General features: G+C 45.7%; 1 protein-coding gene across 1 annotated transcript in view; it reads left to right on the top strand.

The window, feature by feature from the left end:
• The window catches only part of LOC122925887, a 152,968-nt gene that overhangs the window by 21,146 nt on the left and 110,674 nt on the right, over positions 1 to 21,148 (top strand). The window contains exon 7 of the mRNA XM_044277233.1: positions 3,156 to 3,221. Coding sequence (XP_044133168.1) covers positions 3,156 to 3,221 — 66 coding nt within the window. The remainder of the gene's footprint in view (positions 1 to 3,155; positions 3,222 to 21,148) is intronic.

The following is a 21,148-nucleotide window of genomic DNA, read 5'->3' as shown; positions in this document are numbered from 1 at the left end:
TGATCACGCATATAGACTTCCTGATCACTTCCCTGTCATTGATCACCCCCCTGTAAGGCTCCATTCAGACGTCCATATGATTTTTACGGATACATGGATCGGATCCGCAAAACACATACGGACGTCTGAATGGAGCCTTACAGGGGGGTGATCAATGACAGGGGGGTGATCACCTCATATACACTCCCTGATCACCCCCTGTCATTGATCACCCCCCTGTAAGGCTCCATTCAGACGTCCGTATGATTTTTACGGATCCATGGATACATGGATCGGATCCGCAAAACACATACGGACGTCTGAATGGAGCCTTACAGGGGGGTGATCAATGACAGGGGGGTGATCACCTCATATACACTCCCTGATCACCCCCGTCATTGATCACCCCCCTGTAAGGCTCCATTCAGACGTCCGTATGTGTTTTGCGGATCCGATCCATGTATCCATGGATCCATAAAAATCATACGGACGTCTGAATGGAGCCTTACAGAACAATAAATTTAGCGAAAAATTTATATATGGATGTCGTTTTTTTTGCAAAATTTTACAACTGAAAGTGAAAAATGTCATTTTTTTGCAAAAAAATCGTTAAATTTCGATTAATAAGTAAAAATGTCAGCAGCAATGAAATACCACCAAATGAAAGCTCTATTAGTGAGAAGAAAAGGAGGTAAAATTCATTTGGGTGGTAAGTTGCATGACCGAGCGATAAACGGTGAAAGTAGTGTAGTGCAGAAGTGTAAAAAGTGGCCTGGTCATTAAGGGGGTTTCAGCTAGCGGGGTTGAAGTGGTTAACAGATATGCTCATGTAATTTCTTACCTCATCCAAATTTTTTATTTGGACTCTCCTGACCCATTTTAATCATGTATACAAATCACTCTGGGTGGTTCACATCCTGAATGTAGCATGTCCTGATGCTGTATCCATGCAATCCCGAGATGCACTTCTCCTTTGTCTGTCACAACTCCTGCACCGCCCCTAACAACGCCCAGCTAGTTTCCGTATGTTTCGCTTTACAAGACGCACTTTTTAGCCCCCAAAAAATTATTGCGCAGCCTAGTAATCAGAAAACATGGCGAGCGTGTTCTCCTCAGCAGCACAGGGGAGAAGGAGTCACTCTCCCTCCCCCTGTGCCACTGCTGCCAATGAGAAGACAGAGGGGAGGCGGAGGGGAGGGGCTGTGGCCACTGTGCCACCAATGAATATAACTCAGCCATTAATTCAAATACATGAGGCGGGTGCCGGCTGCAGAATCATATAGCCGGCACCCAACCTCTATGATATGACAGAGAGCTGCGATCCGTGGCAGTTAGCCCCCCCTCCCCCCTAGTATTAAAAACATTGCTGGCACAGTGCGCCTCCCCCCGACCCCCCCCCCAGTGTTAGTCATTGTTGGCTGTGGCCATATGGTCCCCTCCCCTTCTTCTCATTGGTGGCAGTGGCAGTTCCGATTGGAGCCCCAGCAGCGTATTTGCAGGGATCCAATCGGTTACCATGGCAGCCAGGACGCTACTGAAGCCCTGATTGCCATAGTAAACTCCCAGCTGCCATGTGCACAAGGCAGCAGGGAGAGTGTGAAGTCCTATTCACCCTAATAGCGCTCTATTAGGCTGAATAGGACAAGGGTTCTAGCCCATAAGGGGGCTAATAGTTAGTAAATAAAAGTTTTAAAAAAAAAGTTTAAAAGAAAATAAACACCAAAATATTAAGTTTAAATCCCCCCTTTCCCAATTTTACATATAAAATATATAAACAATAAATAAACATATTACATAGCGCCACGTGCGAAAAGTCCAAACTATTAAAATATAAAAAAAATCTTCTATGCGGTGAACGCCGTAACAGAAAAAAAAACAAAAAAAAAACGCGCGATTCGCCATTTTTTTGTCACCTTTTCCCTCTAAAAAAAGTATAGGACTGTTTGATTATGGGCCAGACGTTCCATAAGATGCGGAATGCACGCGGCTTTTTGGGGTGTTTTTTTCTTGGCGTGGTATCGAGTATCGCAATACTTTTTTATGGTATCAAAACCGAATCAAAGTTTTTGTATTGTGACAACCCTGAGGCCCAAACGGCTTCCCTGCACTGAGATCAGGAAAGCCGTTCATTTGTGTTAGGGCTCATGCCCACGAATGCAAGGGCTCCGTGCCCCGTGCTGCGGACCAACCGTGGTGCAGCCGCATGCAGATCGCTGACCCATTCACTTGATTGGGGTCCGCGATCCACATCCGACGGGCCGCACTGCAAAAAAGTAGTGCATGCACTCCTTTTTTGTGGTGCGGAGGCACGGCCAGAAAAACCACAGAAGCACTCCGTAGTGCTTCCGTGGGTTTCCGATCCGTGCTTCTGCACCGCATCTCTGGATTTGCAGACCCATTTAAGTGAATGGGTCCGCATCCATGATGTGAAATGCACACGGCACGGTGACCCGTGTATTGCAGAACCGAGGTCTGCAGCGCGGGAACGGAGCTCTTACGTTCGTGGGCATGAGCCCTTAATATTATGTGTCGCTGAAGAATTCCATGGCATTAAGGCCTCATGCACAAAAAACGGATCTGCAAGAAATACGGATGACGTTAGCGTGCATTCTGTATTTTGCGGAACAGAACAGCTGGCCCCTAATAGAACAGTACTATCCTTGTCTGTAATGTGGACAATAATAGGACATACGGAAACGGAATGCACACAGAGTACCTTCTGTTTTTTTTTTTGCGGACCCATTGAAATTAATGGTTCCGTATACGGTCCGCAAAAAAAAAACTGGAACAGACACGGAATGAAAATACGTTCTAGTACATGAGAGCTAATAACAGTGCACAATAAAAATGAAGCGGCTGGCAGTAGCAACCAGATTACAGTTTTCATAAAAAAAAATTGATTTCTGGGGCTAATTTTTTGTACCCAATTTTTCCACTTTAGTCCATGGTGTGCCAAGATTTACAGTATACAATAGTATAGTACAGTATGCTGCTGCTTTTCATTTTCAGTTGTTTCTGTTGTTGTGCTTACCTTACCTTAGTCTGTCAGGATATGTCATGGTTGAATAAAAACAGTCCAAGGCAGAAGATCTCATTACTGTAGGTACTGTAGTTGTTTTTGAAGGTCAAGAGCCATTAGCAATGCAGTATTCAATAATCGCTGACTTGTTTTGCAGTTAAATGAAGCATGTTTGTCATTGGTGCAAGAATTCAGTAAAATGAACGGCGCACAATCTGGCCTGGTAAGTATCTGTGCAGACTTTGTGTGACTATATTTTATTTGTGGTGACGTATTGTATATATTTGTATATCTCGAGTATTTATACCTTCATAACACCTTTGACTTCTATGTTAATTCCCATTTTGTAGCACCATTTAGTTGCTGAATTTAATATGCAGTTTGAGCCATATGCTCATTTCCTTTTATATATGCGTCATCCCACGCTCTGTCTATATAACAGATGCCTCAGTGCTCTGTCGTATTCGTCATTTGACAGATATCAATTGTTAAGGGAAATATTAATTATTAATATTTTGGATAATACCAATAATTAATATTCATAAATAGGCGTGAGTCGTCTATTGATGCCTCCGCCTATTTATATCTTAAATTATGAATACAATTTGCTCAATTGCCTTACTCTATACTGAACTACCTGCGGCACCTAATAAACCAAAAAGACTACACGCTACAAGGTATTTAACACACTACACGTTTACTGTCTAATTATTACTTATAATTATATATATCTATATTAATGGAATATATATATATATATTTATAGTAGCACACAGTAATATATTTAATCACACTATAACAATACAATACAGTCCTAACTATACTAACACAATCCCGAATCCTCCCTAGAATCTAAGTACAATTACAGTTACATACAATCATACGTATGTCAGCAACCCACCCACCTGGCTACTCACTGTCCCTACGGGGTACAAGGGGTTAAAAACACAATATCAGGGGTTGGAATACAGGGCAGGGAAGGAGCAAGGGTTAATGCAGGGGGAAAGGCGTTGGTGGTATTGGGAAATACAGGGCAGGGGAGCAAGGGTTAATGCAGGGGTAAAGGCGTTGGTGGTATAGGGTAATGCAGAGGTTAAAAGCGTTGGTGGTATAGGGAAATACAGGGCAGGGGAGCAAGGGTTAATGCAGGGGTAAAGGCGTTGTAGGGGTTAATGCAGGGGTAAATGAATGCGTTGGTGGTATAGGGAGGGAGGAAAAAGGGGTTAATCGTTGGTGGTATAGGGGTAATGATACTTAGCCAATGTGCTCGTTCTTCTAGGGGATGATCCTCCTCTCGAACTGCTGAACGTCGCACTGCTGCTGACCGGCCGCGCTCGCTCCCGTTTTCCCGTGCTGAGCCCAGTCCACGTGGGCTGGCGCAGTGATATGACATCACCGCAGCACCCCGCACATCCTGGCGTGCGCTTCCAGGTGGGGGGATCCTTTGATCCTTCTGCCTGTGAAGATAATGCATACCTCTGGCACTGTAATTACAGTGGCGGAGGTAAGTGGCACACAGGGGCATGGGAACTCTTTGTTCCCATGTCCCTGTTAGGCCTCCTCAACCGCACTCACTTTTGGTGACAGTTCAGGAAGGACTGTAGTAATCTGGCCCTTAGGTACCTAGACATAACCCATCGCGACCGACACCTCTGACCTGCCCTTCACCGTAACCAGCCGTCTCTATCCAGAGAATACACCGTCTTCTCTCTGGATCTTGGTCTGGAATTTTCTTGGTATCTTTCGTTATGATCTTCCGGTATCAGCCACTCCCAATGTAATATAGGGAAGTGGCTTCACTCTTGCAGTCTCTAGGTCAATCCACGCAGCAACCGTGGACTGGCCTTCTTTCGTTCTTTCTCTCTTTCTCTTCTGGCGTCAGCCACCCCCAATATCAGTGCCAATCTTCCGGCATCAGTCACTCCCAATAATTTTGGAATGACTTTACCCTCAATCATGTAGCACCTCCTTCTGGGGTACGGTCAACCGTAGGCTGGCTGCTTTTCAACATAAGTACGACTTCCATCTTGATTGAATAATCAGTTGTTGGGGAGGTTCTCCTATGGACAGATACGTAGGTCTTTACAAGGCAGGTCAGAATTTCTGGTAAGAGGTGATGTCATGGTACCTAAATTCTAAATGTGGGAAAGAACACTGCACTACTTACATTCAGTCCAACCCTTACAAACGTCACCATTGTTGGGGTTAAAGTGGCAAATTAACTTTGTAAAGGAGGGGGCCTGTCCCTAGGGAATCTACTCTTCCCCATTCACAAAACAGGTCACATCCCTTCCAACACTGCCAAATTAGATTTAGTGTGTGTACCCATAGAGTCTCATGCAACCTGGCATATCTCTCTACACTTCCAAAGACACAGGTAAGTCACAGACCCCTGTGTCAATGGGAAACAACTATAGGATGCAAATGTGTACAGCCAAATGATAATTCACCGCAGTGCGTTGGGTGAGTTTCCCGGGGTACAGGCTGTCACACATTTGTACCTAGAGTGTCTATGGGTACACAATCGACAAAAATACAAAATCAATATATGTACAATATTATGGGGCTTCAGGAGGACATTGGATTACATCCCGAACCCTCATAGTAAAACCTAATACAATATATATATATATATATATATATATATACACACACACACAGACACACACCACACCGCGGGGTTTCAGGATGGCTTTGGATTTTCATCCTGTTTCCTCTGAAGAAACAGTGTATCCATGAGATCCCTGGCTTCAGGACTTTGTTGGAGCTATGTCCTGAGCCTCCTACGATTAACTTCGTGAAGTTCTGTCTAGTTCTGGTTTAGTTGTTCCGCAAGCCTCTTGACCCTCCTGTAAATTAGACACAGTCTCATGTACATGATAATAACCAGAACCAGAAGAACTATCACCGGGTGTATCAATAGGTTGAAGAAGGTGTTGTCGCTGGTGGCGGAAATTAAATACTTACCTAGATGTCTCTCTGACCATTCCCCGATTTTTATAGAATTACATCCGGGCACTAGGCATCTCCCTGGGATCGGGACGTGGAAACTTAACCCGTTTTGGCTACAATTGGTAGATGGGGAGAATGGCGTGGTGGAGGAATTGAAAGAGTTCTTTGCGCAAAATGTTGGGTCGGCAAGTGTGGGTGTGGTGTGGGATACTTGCAAAGCATACGCCAGAGGCCTTTATATTCAGAAAATTAGCAGACATAAAACTAAATCTCGTGAAGCCCAGAAAAAGCTGCAAGCTTTAGTAGTGGAGGCAGAGGAAAGGTTTGTAAATACACCTGATAGGGTAAGTGAGGACTCCATTATAGCAGCTCAGGCAGGGTTAAAGCAGCATTTATTGCAAACGGCGGACAATCGCAGGTTTTTTGTAAAACAAAAATATTTTGAGGCGGGGGAAAATTCTGGTAAGCTACTGGCAAGGGTTATTAGAGCCCAGGAGGGACCATCCAAAATCTTGTCTATCCAGAGGGCAGATGGTTCTCTTGCCACGGCGGATGAGGAGATTCTGTCAGTTTTCCACACCTATTATGAATCCTTGTATAGGTCTAAATTGAAGGTGGATTCTACTAATATAGCTAATTATCAGAGATTGCGATTCCAAGACTATCAGCGACAAGTGCAGCATGGTTAAAAGGACCTTTAACACTCAAGGAGATGGAATTGGCCTTACAATCATTTCCCAATGAGAAAGCTCCGGGGATAGAAGGACTACCGATATAATTTTTTAAAAAGTATAGTAGTGTTCTAATGCCCCACTTAACCACTTCAGCCCCGCTAGGTGAAACCCCCTTCATGACCAGGCCACTTTTTACACTTCGGCACTACACTCCTTTCACCGTTTATCGCTCGGTCATGCAACTTACCACCCAAATGAATTTTACCTCCTTTTCTTCTCACTAATGGAGCTTTCATTTGGTGGTATTTTATTGCTGCTGACATTTTTACTTTTTTTGTTATTAATCAAAATATAACGATTTTTTTGCAAAAAAATGACATTTTTCACTTTCAGCTGTGAAATTTTGCAAAAAAAACGACATCCATATATAAATTTTTCGCTAAATTTATAGTTCTACATGTCTTTGATAAAAAAAAAATGTTTGGGCAAAAAAAAAATGGTTTGGGTAAAAGTTATAGCATTTACAAACTATGGTACAAAAATGTGAATTTCCGCTTTTTGAAACAGCTCTGACTTTCTGAGCACCTGTCATGTTTCCTGAGGTTCTACAATGCCCAAACAGTAGAAAACCCCCACAAATGACCCCATTTCGGAAAGTAGACACCCTAAGGTATTCGCTGATGGGCATAGTGAGTTCATAGAACTTTTTATTTTTTGTCACAAGTTAGCGGAAAATGATGATGATTTTTTTTTTTTTTTTTTTTCTTACAAAGTCTCATTTTCCACTAACTTGCGACAAAAAATAAAAAATTCTAGGAACTCGCCATGCCCCTCACAGAATACCTTGGGGTGTCTTCTTTCCAAAATGGGGTCACTTGTGGCGTAGTTATACTGCCCTGGCAATTTAGGGGCCCATATGTGTGAGAAGTACTTTGCAATCAAAATCTGTAAAAAATGACCGGTGAAATACGAAAGGTGCACTTTGGAATATGCGCCCCTTTGCCCACCTTGGCATCAAAAAAGTGTCACACATCTGGTATCGCCGTACTCAGGAGAAGTTGGGGAATGTGTTTTGGGGTGTCATTTTACATATACCCATGCTGGGTGAGAGAAATATCTTGGCAAACGACAACTTTTCCCATTTTTTTATACAAAGTTGGCATTTGACCAAGATATTTTTCTCACCCAGCATGGGTATATGTAAAATGACACCCCAAAACACATTCCCCAACTTCTCCTGAGTACGGCGATACCAGATGTGTCACACTTTTTTGCTGCCAAGGTGGGCAAAGGGGCACATATTCCAAAGTGCACCTTTCGGATTTTGCAGGGCATTTTTTACACATTTTGATTGCAAGGTACTTCTCACACATTTGGGCCCCTAAATTGCCAGGGCAGTATAACTACGCCACAAGTGACCCCATTTTGGAAAGAAGACACCCCAAGGTATTCCGTGAGGGGCATGGCGAGTTCCTAGAATTTTTTATTTTTTGTCGCAAGTTAGTGGAATATGAGACTTTGTAAGGAAAAAAGAGAAAAGAAAAAAAATCATCATTTTCCGCTAACTTGTGACAAAAAATAAAAAATTCTAGGAACTCGCCGTGCCCCTCACGGAATACCTTGGGGTGTCTTCTTTCCAAAATGGGGTCACTTGTGGCGTAGTTATACTGCCCTGGCAATTTAGGGGCCCAAATGTGTGAGAAGTACCTTGCAATCAAAATGTGTAAAAAATGCCCTGCAAAATCCGAAAGGTGCACTTTGGAATATGTGCCCCTTTGCCCACCTTGGCAGCAAAAAAGTGTGACACATCTGGTATCGCCGTACTCAGGAGAAGTTGGGGAATGTGTTTTGGGGTGTCATTTTACATATACCCATGCTGGGTGAGAAAAATATCTTGGCAAACGACAACTTTTCCCATTTTTTTATACAAAGTTGGCATTTGACCAAGATATTTTTCTCACCCAGCATGGGTATATGTAAAATGACACCCCAAAACACATTCCCCAACTTCTCCTGAGTACGGCGATACCAGATGTGTGACACTTTTTTGCAGCCTAGATGCGCAAAGGGGCCCAAATTCCTTTTAGGAGGGCATTTTTAGACATTTGGATCCCAGACTTCTTCTCACGCTTTAGGGCCCCTAAAAAGCCAGGGCAGTATAAATACCCCACATGTGACCCCACTTTGGAAAGAAGACACCCCAAGGTATCCAATGAGGGGCCTGGCAAGTTCATAGAATTTTTTTTTTTTCGCATAAGTTAGCGGAAATTTTTATTTTTTTTTGTTTTTTCTCACAAAGTCTCACTTTCCGCTAACTTAGGACAAAAATTTCAATCTTTCATGGACTCAATATGCCCCTCAGCAAATACCTTGGGGTGTCTTCTTTCCAAAATGGGGTCAGTTGTGGGGTGTTTGTACTGCCCTGGCATTTGAGGGTCTCCGCAATCATTACATGTATGGCCAGCATTAGGAGTTTCTGCTATTCTCCTTATATTGAGCATACAGGTAATGAGATTTTTTTTTCCGTTCAGCTTCTGGGCTGAAAGAAAAAAATGAACGGCACAGATTTCTTCATTCGCATCGATCAATGTGGATGAAAAAATCTCTGCCAAAAAAAAAAAATGGAGGGGAAAGGCGTCTGCCAGGACATAGGAGCTCCGCCCTACATCCATACCCACTTAGCTCGTATGCCCTGGCAAACCAGATTTCTCCATTCGCATCAATCGATGTGGATGAATAAATCATTGCCGGGATTTTTTTTTTTATATATATATATATATATATATATACAAAATGCTTGCCAAAGCATAGGAACGCCGCCTCCTCCTCAGCTCGTATGCCTCGGCAAACGTATCTGTCACTGCAGAGGAGAAAATCCCGTCTTGCAGCGCCGCATACACCGACTTGCGTGTAATCTGACAGCAGCGCAATGCTTCTGTCAGAATGCACATCGGTGCTGCAGCTAGTAGATCGGTTGGTCCACCTGGAAGGTAAAAAGACAAAAAAAAAAAAAAAGAAAAAACCAGGCCACAACGCAATAATTTTATTAACTTTGGAACAGAACATGTAACTTTAACTTTTGGAACTAAACATTAACCTGTTTGCTTACCTGTTTTTTTTTTTTTTTTTTTTTTTTTTTTACCTTTATAGAACAAACCTCTCCTCCCCCATGGGTCAATGTGCAAAGCGCAAATCGCCCAAAGATGTGGCGAAGTGCGTTATGCACTTTGTCCCATGTGAAAGGAGACGTTTGCAGCAGCTGTGTGAGTGAATGGGCCCTAATAGCCCTGTGTGCCTATCCTGGTGAGATGTGATCCCTATGCTAGGTGTACCTGTGTGTGGTACTTTCGGAAACAATCCCCTAAGCATAGGGCAGGGTGGTCAGGACAGTCAGGACAGAAATACCGGGTGTCACGCCTTATTCCACTCCTGCTACAGACACGACATCTTTTTCGGGGTGACGGTTGGGTTGAGGTACCAGCAACGACATTGGGGAAATGTCGCTCGTGTAGACGGCTAACTACACTGGTGGATGGGGCCACGGAACCTTCTGGATACAGGAGGTTCTCAATGATCTCTTCCTGAAATTTGAGGAAGGATCCAGTTCTCCCAGCCTTACTGTAGAGAACAAAACTATTATACAGCGCCAATTGAATCAAATATACAGACACCTTCTTATACCAGCGTCTGGTTCTGCGGGAAACTAAATACGGAGACAACATCTGGTCATTGAAGTCGACCCCTCCCATGTGGAGGTTATAGTCGTGGACTGAGAGGGGCTTTTCAATGACACGGGTTGCTCGCTCAATTTGTATTGTCGTGTCTGCGTGAATGGAGGAGAGCATGTAAACGTCACGCTTGTCTCTCCATTTCACCGCGAGCAGTTCTTCGTTACACAGTGCGGCCCTCTGCCCCCTTGCAAGACGGGTGCTAACGAGCCGTTGGGGGAAGCCCGCGCGACTAGTTCGCGCGGTACCACAGGCGCCAATCCGTTCTAGAAACAAATGCCTAAAGAGGGCCACACTTGTGTAAAAATTGTCCACATAAAGATGGTACCCCTTGCCGAATAAGGGTGACACCAAGTCCCAAACTATCTTCCCACTGCTCCCCAGGTAGTCAGGGCAACCGACCGGCTCCAGGGTCTGATCTTTTCCCTCATAGACACGAAATTTGTGGGTATAGCCTGTGGCCCTTTCACAGAGCTTATACAATTTGACCCCATACCGGGCGCGCTTGCTTGGGATGTATTGTTTGAAGCCAAGGCGCCCGGTAAAATGTATTAGGGACTCGTCTACGCAGATGTTTTGCTCAGGGGTATACAAATCTGCAAATTTCTGGTTGAAATGGTCTATGAGGGGCCGAATTTTGTGGAGCCGGTCAAAAGCAGGGTGGCCTCTGGGACGGGAGGCGGTGTTGTCACTAAAGTGCAAGAAACGCAGGATGGTCTCAAATCGTGTCCTGGACATTGCACCAGAGAACATGGGCATGTGATGAATTGGGTTCGTGGACCAATATGACCGCAATTCATGTTTTTTTGTCAGGCCCATGTTGAGGAGGAGGCCCAGAAAAGTTTTAAATTCGGAAACTTGGACTGGTTTCCACCGGAAAGGCTGGGCATAAAAGCTTCCCGGGTTAGCGGTTATAAATTGTGTGGCATACCGGTTTGTCTCTGCCACGACTATGTCTAAGAGCTCCGCAGTCAAGAACAGCTCAAAAAATCCCAGGGCCGAACCGATCTGAGCTGTCTCAACCCGAACTCCAGACAGGGCGGTGAAAGGGGGAACTACAGGTGCGGCTGAAGTTGGGGGCTGCCAATCAGGGTTTGCCAGCACCTCTGGGATTCTAGGGGCTCTACGGGCACGTCTTTGCGGTGGCTGCGACGGGGTCACTACTGCTCGTGCCACCGTACCAGCTTCAACTGCCCTTCTGGTGCTCGCTACTTCACCAGGTTGTACGGCAGTGCTGGTACTAGGTCCAGGATGGGCTGGTCTGCTGGTGTATGCCTCACCACGTAATCCGGCAGCACCAGCCCCACTCTGATGCTCTTGAAGCGGATCCTGCGGTCTAGCAACACGGGGCCGGGTACGCCTGGTTCTATCAGGGACCTCAGCCTCCTCGTCCGAACTTTGGGTCAGAGAGCCACTGCTTTCTACAGGTTCGTATTCTGACCCGCTGGATTAATCAGATGAGGGTTCCCACTCCTCATCCGACTGGGTCAGAAGCCTGTAGGCCTCTTCAGAGGAATACCCCCTGTTTGACATGTGGGCAACTAAATTTAGGGGTATTCCCTGAGACTACCCAGGTAAAAAAAGCAAGCCTGTCTTACAAAGGGGAGGCTAGCGAAGTACCGGAGGCCGCTGCGGTTGATAAAAAATATCAAAAGTGATTTTTTTATCGCCGCAGTGCGTGTAAAGTGGATGTGCAGCGATCAAAAAAAAATTTTTTTTTGTCACTGCGGTGGGGCGGGTGTGGGCGAACGCACGTGTGGGCGACCGATCAGGCCTGATCGGGCAAACACTGCGTTTTGGGTGGAGGGCGAACCTAAAGTGACACTAATACAGTTATAGATCTGACCGTGATCAGTTTTGATCACTTCCAGATACTATAAAAGTACAAATGCTGATTAGCGATACGCTAATCAGCGAATAACGGACTGCGGTGCGGTGGGCTGGGCGCTAACTGATCCCTAACTACCTAACCAAGGGACCTAAACTATACCTAAAACCTAACGGTCAATACCAGTGAAAAAAAAAAGTGACAGTTTGCACTGATCACTTTTTTTCCTTTCACTAGTGATTGACAGGGGCTAGAAGGGGTGATCAAAGGGTTAATAGGGGTTCAGGGGGGTGATCTGGGGCTAAGTATGTACTGTTGGTGTACTCACTGTGAAGCCTGCTCCTCTGCTGGATCCAACCGACGAAAAGAACCAGCAGAGGAGCAGGCAGCCATATAACAGATCATATTTACAAATATGATCTGCTATATGGCTCTGTGATTGGCTTTTTTGAAAATCAGCAACCTGCCAGCCAATGATCGCTGGCTGGCAGGTCCTGACGAAATACTCCTCTATGAAATGCCGGCCCGCGATGCGCATGTGCGGGCCGGCTGCGGCGAAATCTCGCGTCTCGCGAGATGACGCGCCGATGCGTCCAGGAGGAGAAAAGCAACCACCTTCCGGACGCATCGGCGCGTTAGGCGGTCCGGAGGTGGTTAATGTCAGTTTTTAATGAGTCCCTTCAATCAGGAAACCTTCCTGCTTCTATGAAAGAGGCTATTGTAGTGGTCCTGCCCAAACCTGGTAGGGATCCCAGATCCTCTGACTCATACAGACCAATTTCATTGTAAACCTCTGATATTAAGATTCTGGCAAAAGTGTTAGCGAATCATATACAGTCTGTCATTTCCACTATTATTCATAGTGATCAGGCGAGTTTCATGCCGGACAAATCTACTTCGGCGAATCTTAGACGCCTTTTTCTTAATACTCAGAGAAGAGTTGAGTCTGTCGGAGGGCGAGCCATCCTCTCATTGGACGCGGCTAAAGCCTTTGATAGTGTTGAATGGCGTTATCTGTGGGAGGTGTTGCGAGTCATGGGGTTTGGGACGACCTTTATCTCCTGGGTTCAGTTGTTATACAATGGCCCCACGGCTAGGATACGGGCAAATGGGGGAACATCGGAGTCATTCAGATTGGGAAGAGGAACCCGTCAGGGATGCCCATTATCCCCCCTTTTGTTTGCTATTGCAATTGAGCCGCTTGCCTGCTTGTTGCGTTCGTCTGATAAGATTGTGGGGTTTCCCTGTGGGACTTGGGAGGAGAGGGTGTCCCTTTATGCTGATGACATGTTAATCTATTTGGGCAATGTGGAACAGTCTGTAGGTCCTGTCGTGACACTTATACGGGAGTTTGGTGATAGGTCTGGTCTCCGTATCAACTGGGATAAGTCCACTCTCCTACTGCTAGATGAATCTTCTATAACTCTTATCCCAAAATCTTGTTAATTGCTAATTGCGCATCAGGTCAAATATCTGGGGATAATGGTTACAGCAAATCCTAACAGTTATATTAAATTGAATGTAGAGCTGCTCTTAATCGCAATGCTGGATAAAATGAAGGCTTGGTGCAAGTTGCCACTATCTGAAATTGGGAGGAGTAACCTTCTTAAAATGATTCTCATGCCCAAACTCATGTATACACTGCATAATTCCCCGGTATGGATTCCTCGCAGAATATTCATAAAAATTGATAGGTTGTTTAGGGATTTGATTTGGCGCCATAAAAAAGCGAGGATTAGACTGGACACTCTGCAGAGAGGGAAAGAGGAGGGAGGGCTATCAGTACCGAATGCATGGCTTTATTACATCTCGGCCCAGTTGCAGCAGTTGACTGTCAGTTTGTGAGGGGCAGCGTATGTCCCAGCTGTTTTTAATACACCGGGTGTATAGGACGCCAGAGTTTTTATGCCGGATAGGTGTTCGGGAGGATGCGGATTGTCCTAGATGTGGCAGGGGCCCTGCATTCTTGTTACACATGTTCTGGGATTGTGCGGAGATCCGGAACTTTTGGCCCTAATAAGCATATAATATTGTGGTTCCGCCTGGACCGAGAACATGTGTGGTCGGGATATTAGACATCAAAAATAGTCATCATCGTCTGGGAGTACAGCGTCTGCTATTTCAAGCTAGGAAACTAATAGCTAGATTTTGGCTTAGACCTCAATCTCCGACTAGGGGAGAATTCCTCAATAGAATGTCAGATATAATACGCTTAGAGAAAGGTGTGTATGTTAAAAGAAACTGTGTTGTGAAGTTTAACAAAATATGGGATAACTGGGAGAAATGTAGGATACAGTGTCCGGTTTAGCCTCTCCTCATAGTTGGACTATGGGGTAGGTAGAGACACAGTTCTTATTTATGTGTGCTTTCTATCTCCTCTATCCTATTTAGCTCTGGACGTATGCTGTATGAAGGTGTATAGTACTATGTAGGTCGGGTGTGAAGAGGTCTGCTAAACAGATAGGAGGAGTACACCAATGGCTATGCCTTTGATATATTAATAAGATGACCAATTTTGGAGTTCGGATCCGCTCCATCGCTCGGGTGGGGGGGGGGGGGGATTGGGCTTTAGTTGGGTAGGGAGGGATGGTTTTATGTTTATAAATTATTGGATGGGAAATGCGGTTCTGTACCAGGTATACTTTGTAACTAGATTACGTGATTTTATGTACTTCTTGTACCATGGTTGATGTTACTTGGGGTACTCATGAAAGTAACTATTTGTCCGATCTTGTAATGCTATGGTATTTTTGTCATCAACTGTTGCATGTATACTGTGCAGACTATTTTCCTTTGTATTTTAGTGATTTTCAAAAAAGTCAAATAAAAATTATCTGATTAAAAAAAAAATTGGTTGAAGAAGGATGTTGCCTTCGGACTGTAGCCGAACAGACTTTCCCACCAGGAAACCTTGGAGTCCTTGTCTAAGGCGGTAGCAATCTCAGTTATTTTGTTCTTGTCATGCGATAGTTGAATGGTTGCCTGTTTCTCTGTCTCTCAAAGATTCTGAAGTATTTCGTCCTCTTGGCTGAAGTCTAGCAGGAGATGCTTGAGTTCTATCCCAAAGAGTCTCACTGGAACATCAGGGTGGATTCTCTTCTCTGGGGCGATCAGTGTTCTTCCTTGCTGCTCTGCGACGTCTAAACCTAGGACGGGACTAAGAGTGTAATACGCTCCAGCGAGGAGTTCTCCTCTCTCGGTGCAATTAGTCCAAAAAATTGCATAAGACATATTTTGCCTTTGGTACCAACACCAATACCCCTGTCCGAAGAATTTCAGATGGGAGGAGGGTATTGGGCTGGCCTTCATCTCACAGGACCACTCGGTGTTCCAACACTGGTGTCTAAGCACCCGATCCTGACTACCTTGACAGAGGATAGCATCCTTTTTCTCCCAACATTCCTTTGTGTCTAACAGATAAGGATTGCCTCCCTATCTGTTAGACACAGTACCGTCCGGTTATTTATAACAATTCCTAGGTTAATGGCACTGTATTCCTGTCCAAGATGGCCCGATACAGGTGCCAACGATAAAGCAGTGCAAATGAGATTCCGACATCCGTGCCACTGGACTACCCACCAGTTGGTGTGATTGGCTGCAAAAGGAGATATAAGAGGACTTACCCATTGGCGGAGGTTGAATGGGAAGTGGCCGCCGTACAATGATGATACAATATGTTTAAGGTTGTCCGAGAGTTCACTTTGGACTTGCGTACATGCCAGAGCAAGTTGAGTTCTATCCTGTTCCTCCAAGAGATCCAAAGCTAACCTTCTAAACTTCTCTCATAGAGCAGAAGATAGAGAGGTAGTGGCATCTACAGTATGTGCGAATGCTGCAAACCCTCTGGGAAGTGGTTTACATCAAGCTGGGTCTTGAATCCTTCCCCGGCATGTCGCGCAACATCCCCAAGTTTACTTCTCAGGACTTCCATATCCATAGTGTTCAGGGCGCTTACTCCCAATGCACCTCCGCCTAGTCCCATGGCTACCAGATCTCTTCTCCCCCTGTGTTTTCTATGTCTGAGGTTGTTCTTTCTTACCTCTTGCCCCGCCTCTATCCAACCTCTTATTATGTCAATTTGGTTCCTCACAAACTCCCCACATCTGTGATCCCAATGATCAACTCTGAGGTCATCCACGGAAATTTTCCAGGTAAATAGGATGAATTTTGCACCTGTGATGATCTTCCATGGGGATGACAGTTGAGGAGCTATAGGATCTGCCAATTGATGGATAGGGGCCTTGCAAGAGTCCAAATGTGGTTTCACAGGTTGGAGACCTGTCGTTTCATAGGGTATCCTCACCACTGTTACACAAACTTGCCCTCTACCTCTAAACGGATACCATTGGTCACTTTCTCCAGCCTGTAACACTAGTTTTCCTACGGGTTTGGATTTGGACAGATAGACCCACTGTGTAAACATCCAGCACCCTTCGTCTACTGCCTCGCAAAAAGGCCATTTAAACGAACCATCTATAATGATGTCAAAGTTAATATACCTGCCACTAGGGTCTTTCTAATCGGAAGACACATACCTACCCCGGTATTCCTCAGTCATAGGGGTACCGTCTATCCATACATCCACAGTAGGGGTATCCACCCCCATTGCACACTAAATCCCAACTCCAGGGATTAGCGTCCAACATTACCATCTGGGTATCTTGTTCCCAGTGGGCATAGGTGACGAAATAGTATCCAGTCACCTCCTGAACACAATTGTCTCTCATGATGGTGATCATGAAAGACTGTATGGATGGAGATCCCTGTAACTGAGCATACCTAGGATCCTTGGCATCAGTCCGTACCTTTAAAACTGTAGCTTGGTAAAAGCCTTCCAGTTTTACCGGACCACTTTGGTCATTCCATAGGGCCTGACCAGAGTAACTGCAGTTTAACTTTAACATCATTATACTGGTTCGCATATAATCTGTGGACACATGTCCCTGAACATAACTGGATTCCCTAGTGATGTTCATCTGGGAATCCCTCAACATACAATAAGCTTTTAGGGTGCTCTTTACTGGAATAGATCTATCAAAAATATGTCCTTACCCTCAGCCCATCTTGGCTATCCTTCCTTATGAAGGTAGCTTTAAGGATATACCAGCCACTATACTCTGCCCCGGTGACATCTTCAGGACTCAGAACCCCTTCCTTGGTACACAAAACCGTGGTAGTGTTGGCTTCCACTTGTGTGTAAGGGTGCAAGTGAGGGTCCCTAGACACCCATCTTAAAGATTTGATAGATGTAGGGTCTGAGTCTTGAAAATGTCTGAATTCCTTGAGGCAGAGGGCATGTAAGTCATGTTGCATGGCAGACACAATCTCCACATGTTGAATTACACCTTTGGCAAAACCCTCCCTCTGGAAACCATACAGATACCACTGTCCCGGTGTACAGGAGAAGTTCTCGTATGGTTCCAGGATTTTGCCATTCAAACATTTCACCATTAAAAGACCGGGTTTACTAACTGATATGTTGGCCATACCATTATTAACTCCCAGGCCCTCCCTCGAAGAGGCTGAGCCTGCCATTATCATGCTTACCACCAGTACCACAAGCTGGAGATGTGCCATGTTCAGAGGATCCCTAAATTTTTTCTGGCTAGTCGGAACCTTGGCGAGTCTCCCTCCTGTGATCTGTCAATTCAGTGTATATGTAATCAATACACATGGCTCCACCATCGACCCCCCCTTCCCCCCTCACCCCTCAGTACACGTTATTGAGTTGGAGAGGCTCGGGTGGCATTGTCTTGGTCGATATGGATCCATAAATCTTCCTGCTGCCTACGTGATTTTTTCTTGGTTGTCATTGGCCTTTGCACCTTCAGCATTGTGTCACCTATTACTTCAAGGACCTCCTAGGGTCCTTCCCAGTTTGCGTCCCAAGTACCGGCCCGACTGACGATTGTAACCATCACCAGCTCTCCTACAGAGGGCATCGGTGTCTCCCCCTGTAGATACGGTTTGTGCAGCCGTATCGCTGCATGAGGCAATAACTCTTTCAGGTTCTGTTAAACCTGTTGGAGAAACATGTCTCTAGTGATGGTGTTCTTCATGGGCTCCGACACTAGAGGCTCATTGGGCAAGCATAGGGGCATTTTGCTTCCGGTCATGAGTTCAAACAGTGTGATAACGGTACTGGTAGCCTCGGTAGCTCGGATTCCCATTAGCACAACCGGAAGAGAGGTTACCCTTGAGGAACCTTTCTCCAGTAGCACTTTGGAAAGTTGTGTCTTAATGGTCCGGTTCATCTGCTCCACGATGCCCGCAGACTGGGGGTTGTAAGGCACATGAAACCTTTGCTTTATGTCTAAAAGACCACAAAGCGCTTTCATTACATTACCCGTGAAATGGGTTCCTTTGTCTGACTCTAGAACACGGGCAGTGGATGTAGCCGAATCGTTGACCGGGGAGATTGCTTCTACCCATTTAGAGAAGGCATCCACTACCACCAGTGCGTAACGACAGTTACGACTTCCTGTTGGTAAAGGTCCGATAAATTCAATTTGTATTGGGGACCACGGACCATCTGCAGGAGGAGGTCGCTGCAACACCAGCTTCAGGGCTGATGCCCTTGGGTTAACCTGAGCATTTACCAGGCACTGTTGTGTAACTTCCTCTACTGTATTGGAAATTCCCGGCCAGTATAATTTGTCTCTCAGGAGAGACAAGAGTTTATTCCGGCCAAGGTGTCCAAACAGTTTGTGGTTCAATCTCGTCAGCTCTGCTTGCAGATGCTGCAGAACCACGGGAAGAGGAAGTTGCTGTGTACCGGTATCGTAACACAGGATCCTTTGTTGTGTTGACCAGGGATGCTGTGGTGATGTGAGGTCATTAGAAGAGGATCTTTGGCTTGTTCCTCCTCAAATGACACCAGTCCTTTTTTCAGATTGGTACGAACTGCAATCCGGTAAGCTGGTAGCGGCTCAATGCCTGTTTCCCAAAGGATCCCAGACACTGCCGCTAGTTTGGCCAATTTATCCGCCTTGTTGTTGCCTAGCGTCAAAGGCTTGTCCCCTTTCTGTTGTGCAGCGATTTTAATGATGGCTGCTTCCGCCGTGTGTGCATTGCCCCATTCCCATAGTTCCTTCAGGACCGACACATGAGCCAGAGGTTCGTTTTGGCTGTCCACAAATCCTCGTCTTTTCCATGTGTCCAGGTGCAGGGTGAGAGAACGAACTACATATGGACTGTCGCTATACGTAGTTTGTTTCCCTGGGGGTTGAAGAAGCAGAGCTTCCTTGACTGCCTTCAGTTCTGCCCGCTGTGCCGACATGTGACCTGGTAACCTGACGAGACTCTGGGTACCTGTGGTCTCATCCAGCACAGCAAACCTGTGATATCGGTCCCATCCATGTAGAATCGAGAGCCATCAACAAAGATGACTGTCTCCTGGATGTCTATCGGTCCTGAACATTTGTGGCGCGTTGATATGCGCTGGTTGCCCACAGTCATGTTCGGTTCCAGTCAGGTTCAGTAACTGGGACAGAAGATACTTGGCTTTGTGGTTTACCTGCATACTCCGGCCACTGAGATCCATAATCCACCTCCCGAATCTCTGCTGGGAGACTTCAGGGAGTGTATCACGGAGCAAGAGGGCCAATGGAGAGTGTGGAGTCTGCAAGGTGAGGGGCCTGAAGCCTACAATATGCTAGGTGGTTTTGACAGCATAGTTATTTGGCACACTCATTGAACCCTCGTTCAACGGGCGAAAGTAACCTGGAAAGTATCCCAGCGGTCTAGTTTCATACCCTATCTGCTGAAGGAGGACCGCTGAGATAGACTCCGTCCCCTTCAGGATGGGGAGTGGCCAGTACAGGGTCAGAAGAGAGGTCCCTTTTCAAAGTAGAAAAGGCCTCTTCCTGTGCATCAGACCAACCTTTGATTGAAGGCTCTTCTCCTCGGAGGAGTTTATAGAGAGGTTTCGCTTTGGCAGCGAAATCCTCTATGAACTCCCTCATGAAGTTGGCGACTCCCAGGAATTTTTTAAAATCCTGTAGAGTGCCAGACCTAGGTAACTTTACCATGGCTTTCACTCTGGCTGCCATGATTTCTTTGGCTCCAAAATAAATTTGGACCCGAAGGAAAGTCACCTCTGCGTTGGCCAAATTTGCCTTGTGGGGACTCAACATAAGTCCTGGCCTGGCCAGGAGTCCCAATACCTCTTTCAACAGAACCAAGTGTTCTTCTATGGTTTCTGTGTGCAAGAGCGAGTCGTCCATTTATTGCAGAAGACATTCCGGCCGTGAAAACACACTCAGTACGGCTGCCAATGCCTGGTGAAAATACGTGGGACTACTGTGGAACCCCTGGGGGAGTACACCGAACATGTACTGTTTGTCCCCCACTGTAAAGGCAAATTGGTACCTACAGTTTTTGGTGAGTTTAGTAGAAAATAACCCATTGGCAACATCTATGGTCGAGAATATGCGACTTTTGCCGCTTATTCTGGCCATGATGTCGGGAGTCTGTGCCACCACTGAAGCGGACATTGGGGTATATTTGTTAAGGACCCGGAGATCTATGGTGAGCCTCCTCGCATTGGTGTCCTTTACTGACCAGAGGGCATTGTTGCATTTAGAATTATGACCACACCCCTAGTTTTCAATTCCTGGACGGTGTCCAAAATTAATTGGTGTCTTCTGGCAGAAAGTGATAATGGCGTTGAGGTGGAGGGTCGGTTGGTCCAATCAGTCTGCCACAATCATTTTTGCTCTGGGCCCACAGATCGGGGTTCTCATACACAATAGGCTCAAGGTCTGGATTATGCGAGACCTCCGGCCATTTGTGTTCGAGTATTTCAGTAGAATTCTCTACTGTTGGCAATGGTGGTTCCAGACACTGGCGTTGGATGACAAACACCTTGGATTGTTTGGGACCCTTCCCAAAATTTGCCAGATCTAGGATCCACCCATTTTGTGTCATTACGTCGGTTTCAATAATGTTGTCAGAACCGGGGTAATAC

Source organism: Bufo gargarizans, chromosome 2 (assembly GCF_014858855.1).
Source record: "Bufo gargarizans isolate SCDJY-AF-19 chromosome 2, ASM1485885v1, whole genome shotgun sequence".
Classification (NCBI taxonomy): domain Eukaryota; kingdom Metazoa; phylum Chordata; class Amphibia; order Anura; family Bufonidae; genus Bufo; species Bufo gargarizans.
The sequence above is the reverse complement of the archived record's forward strand: the minus strand, read 5'-3'. Positions and strand labels throughout refer to the sequence as shown.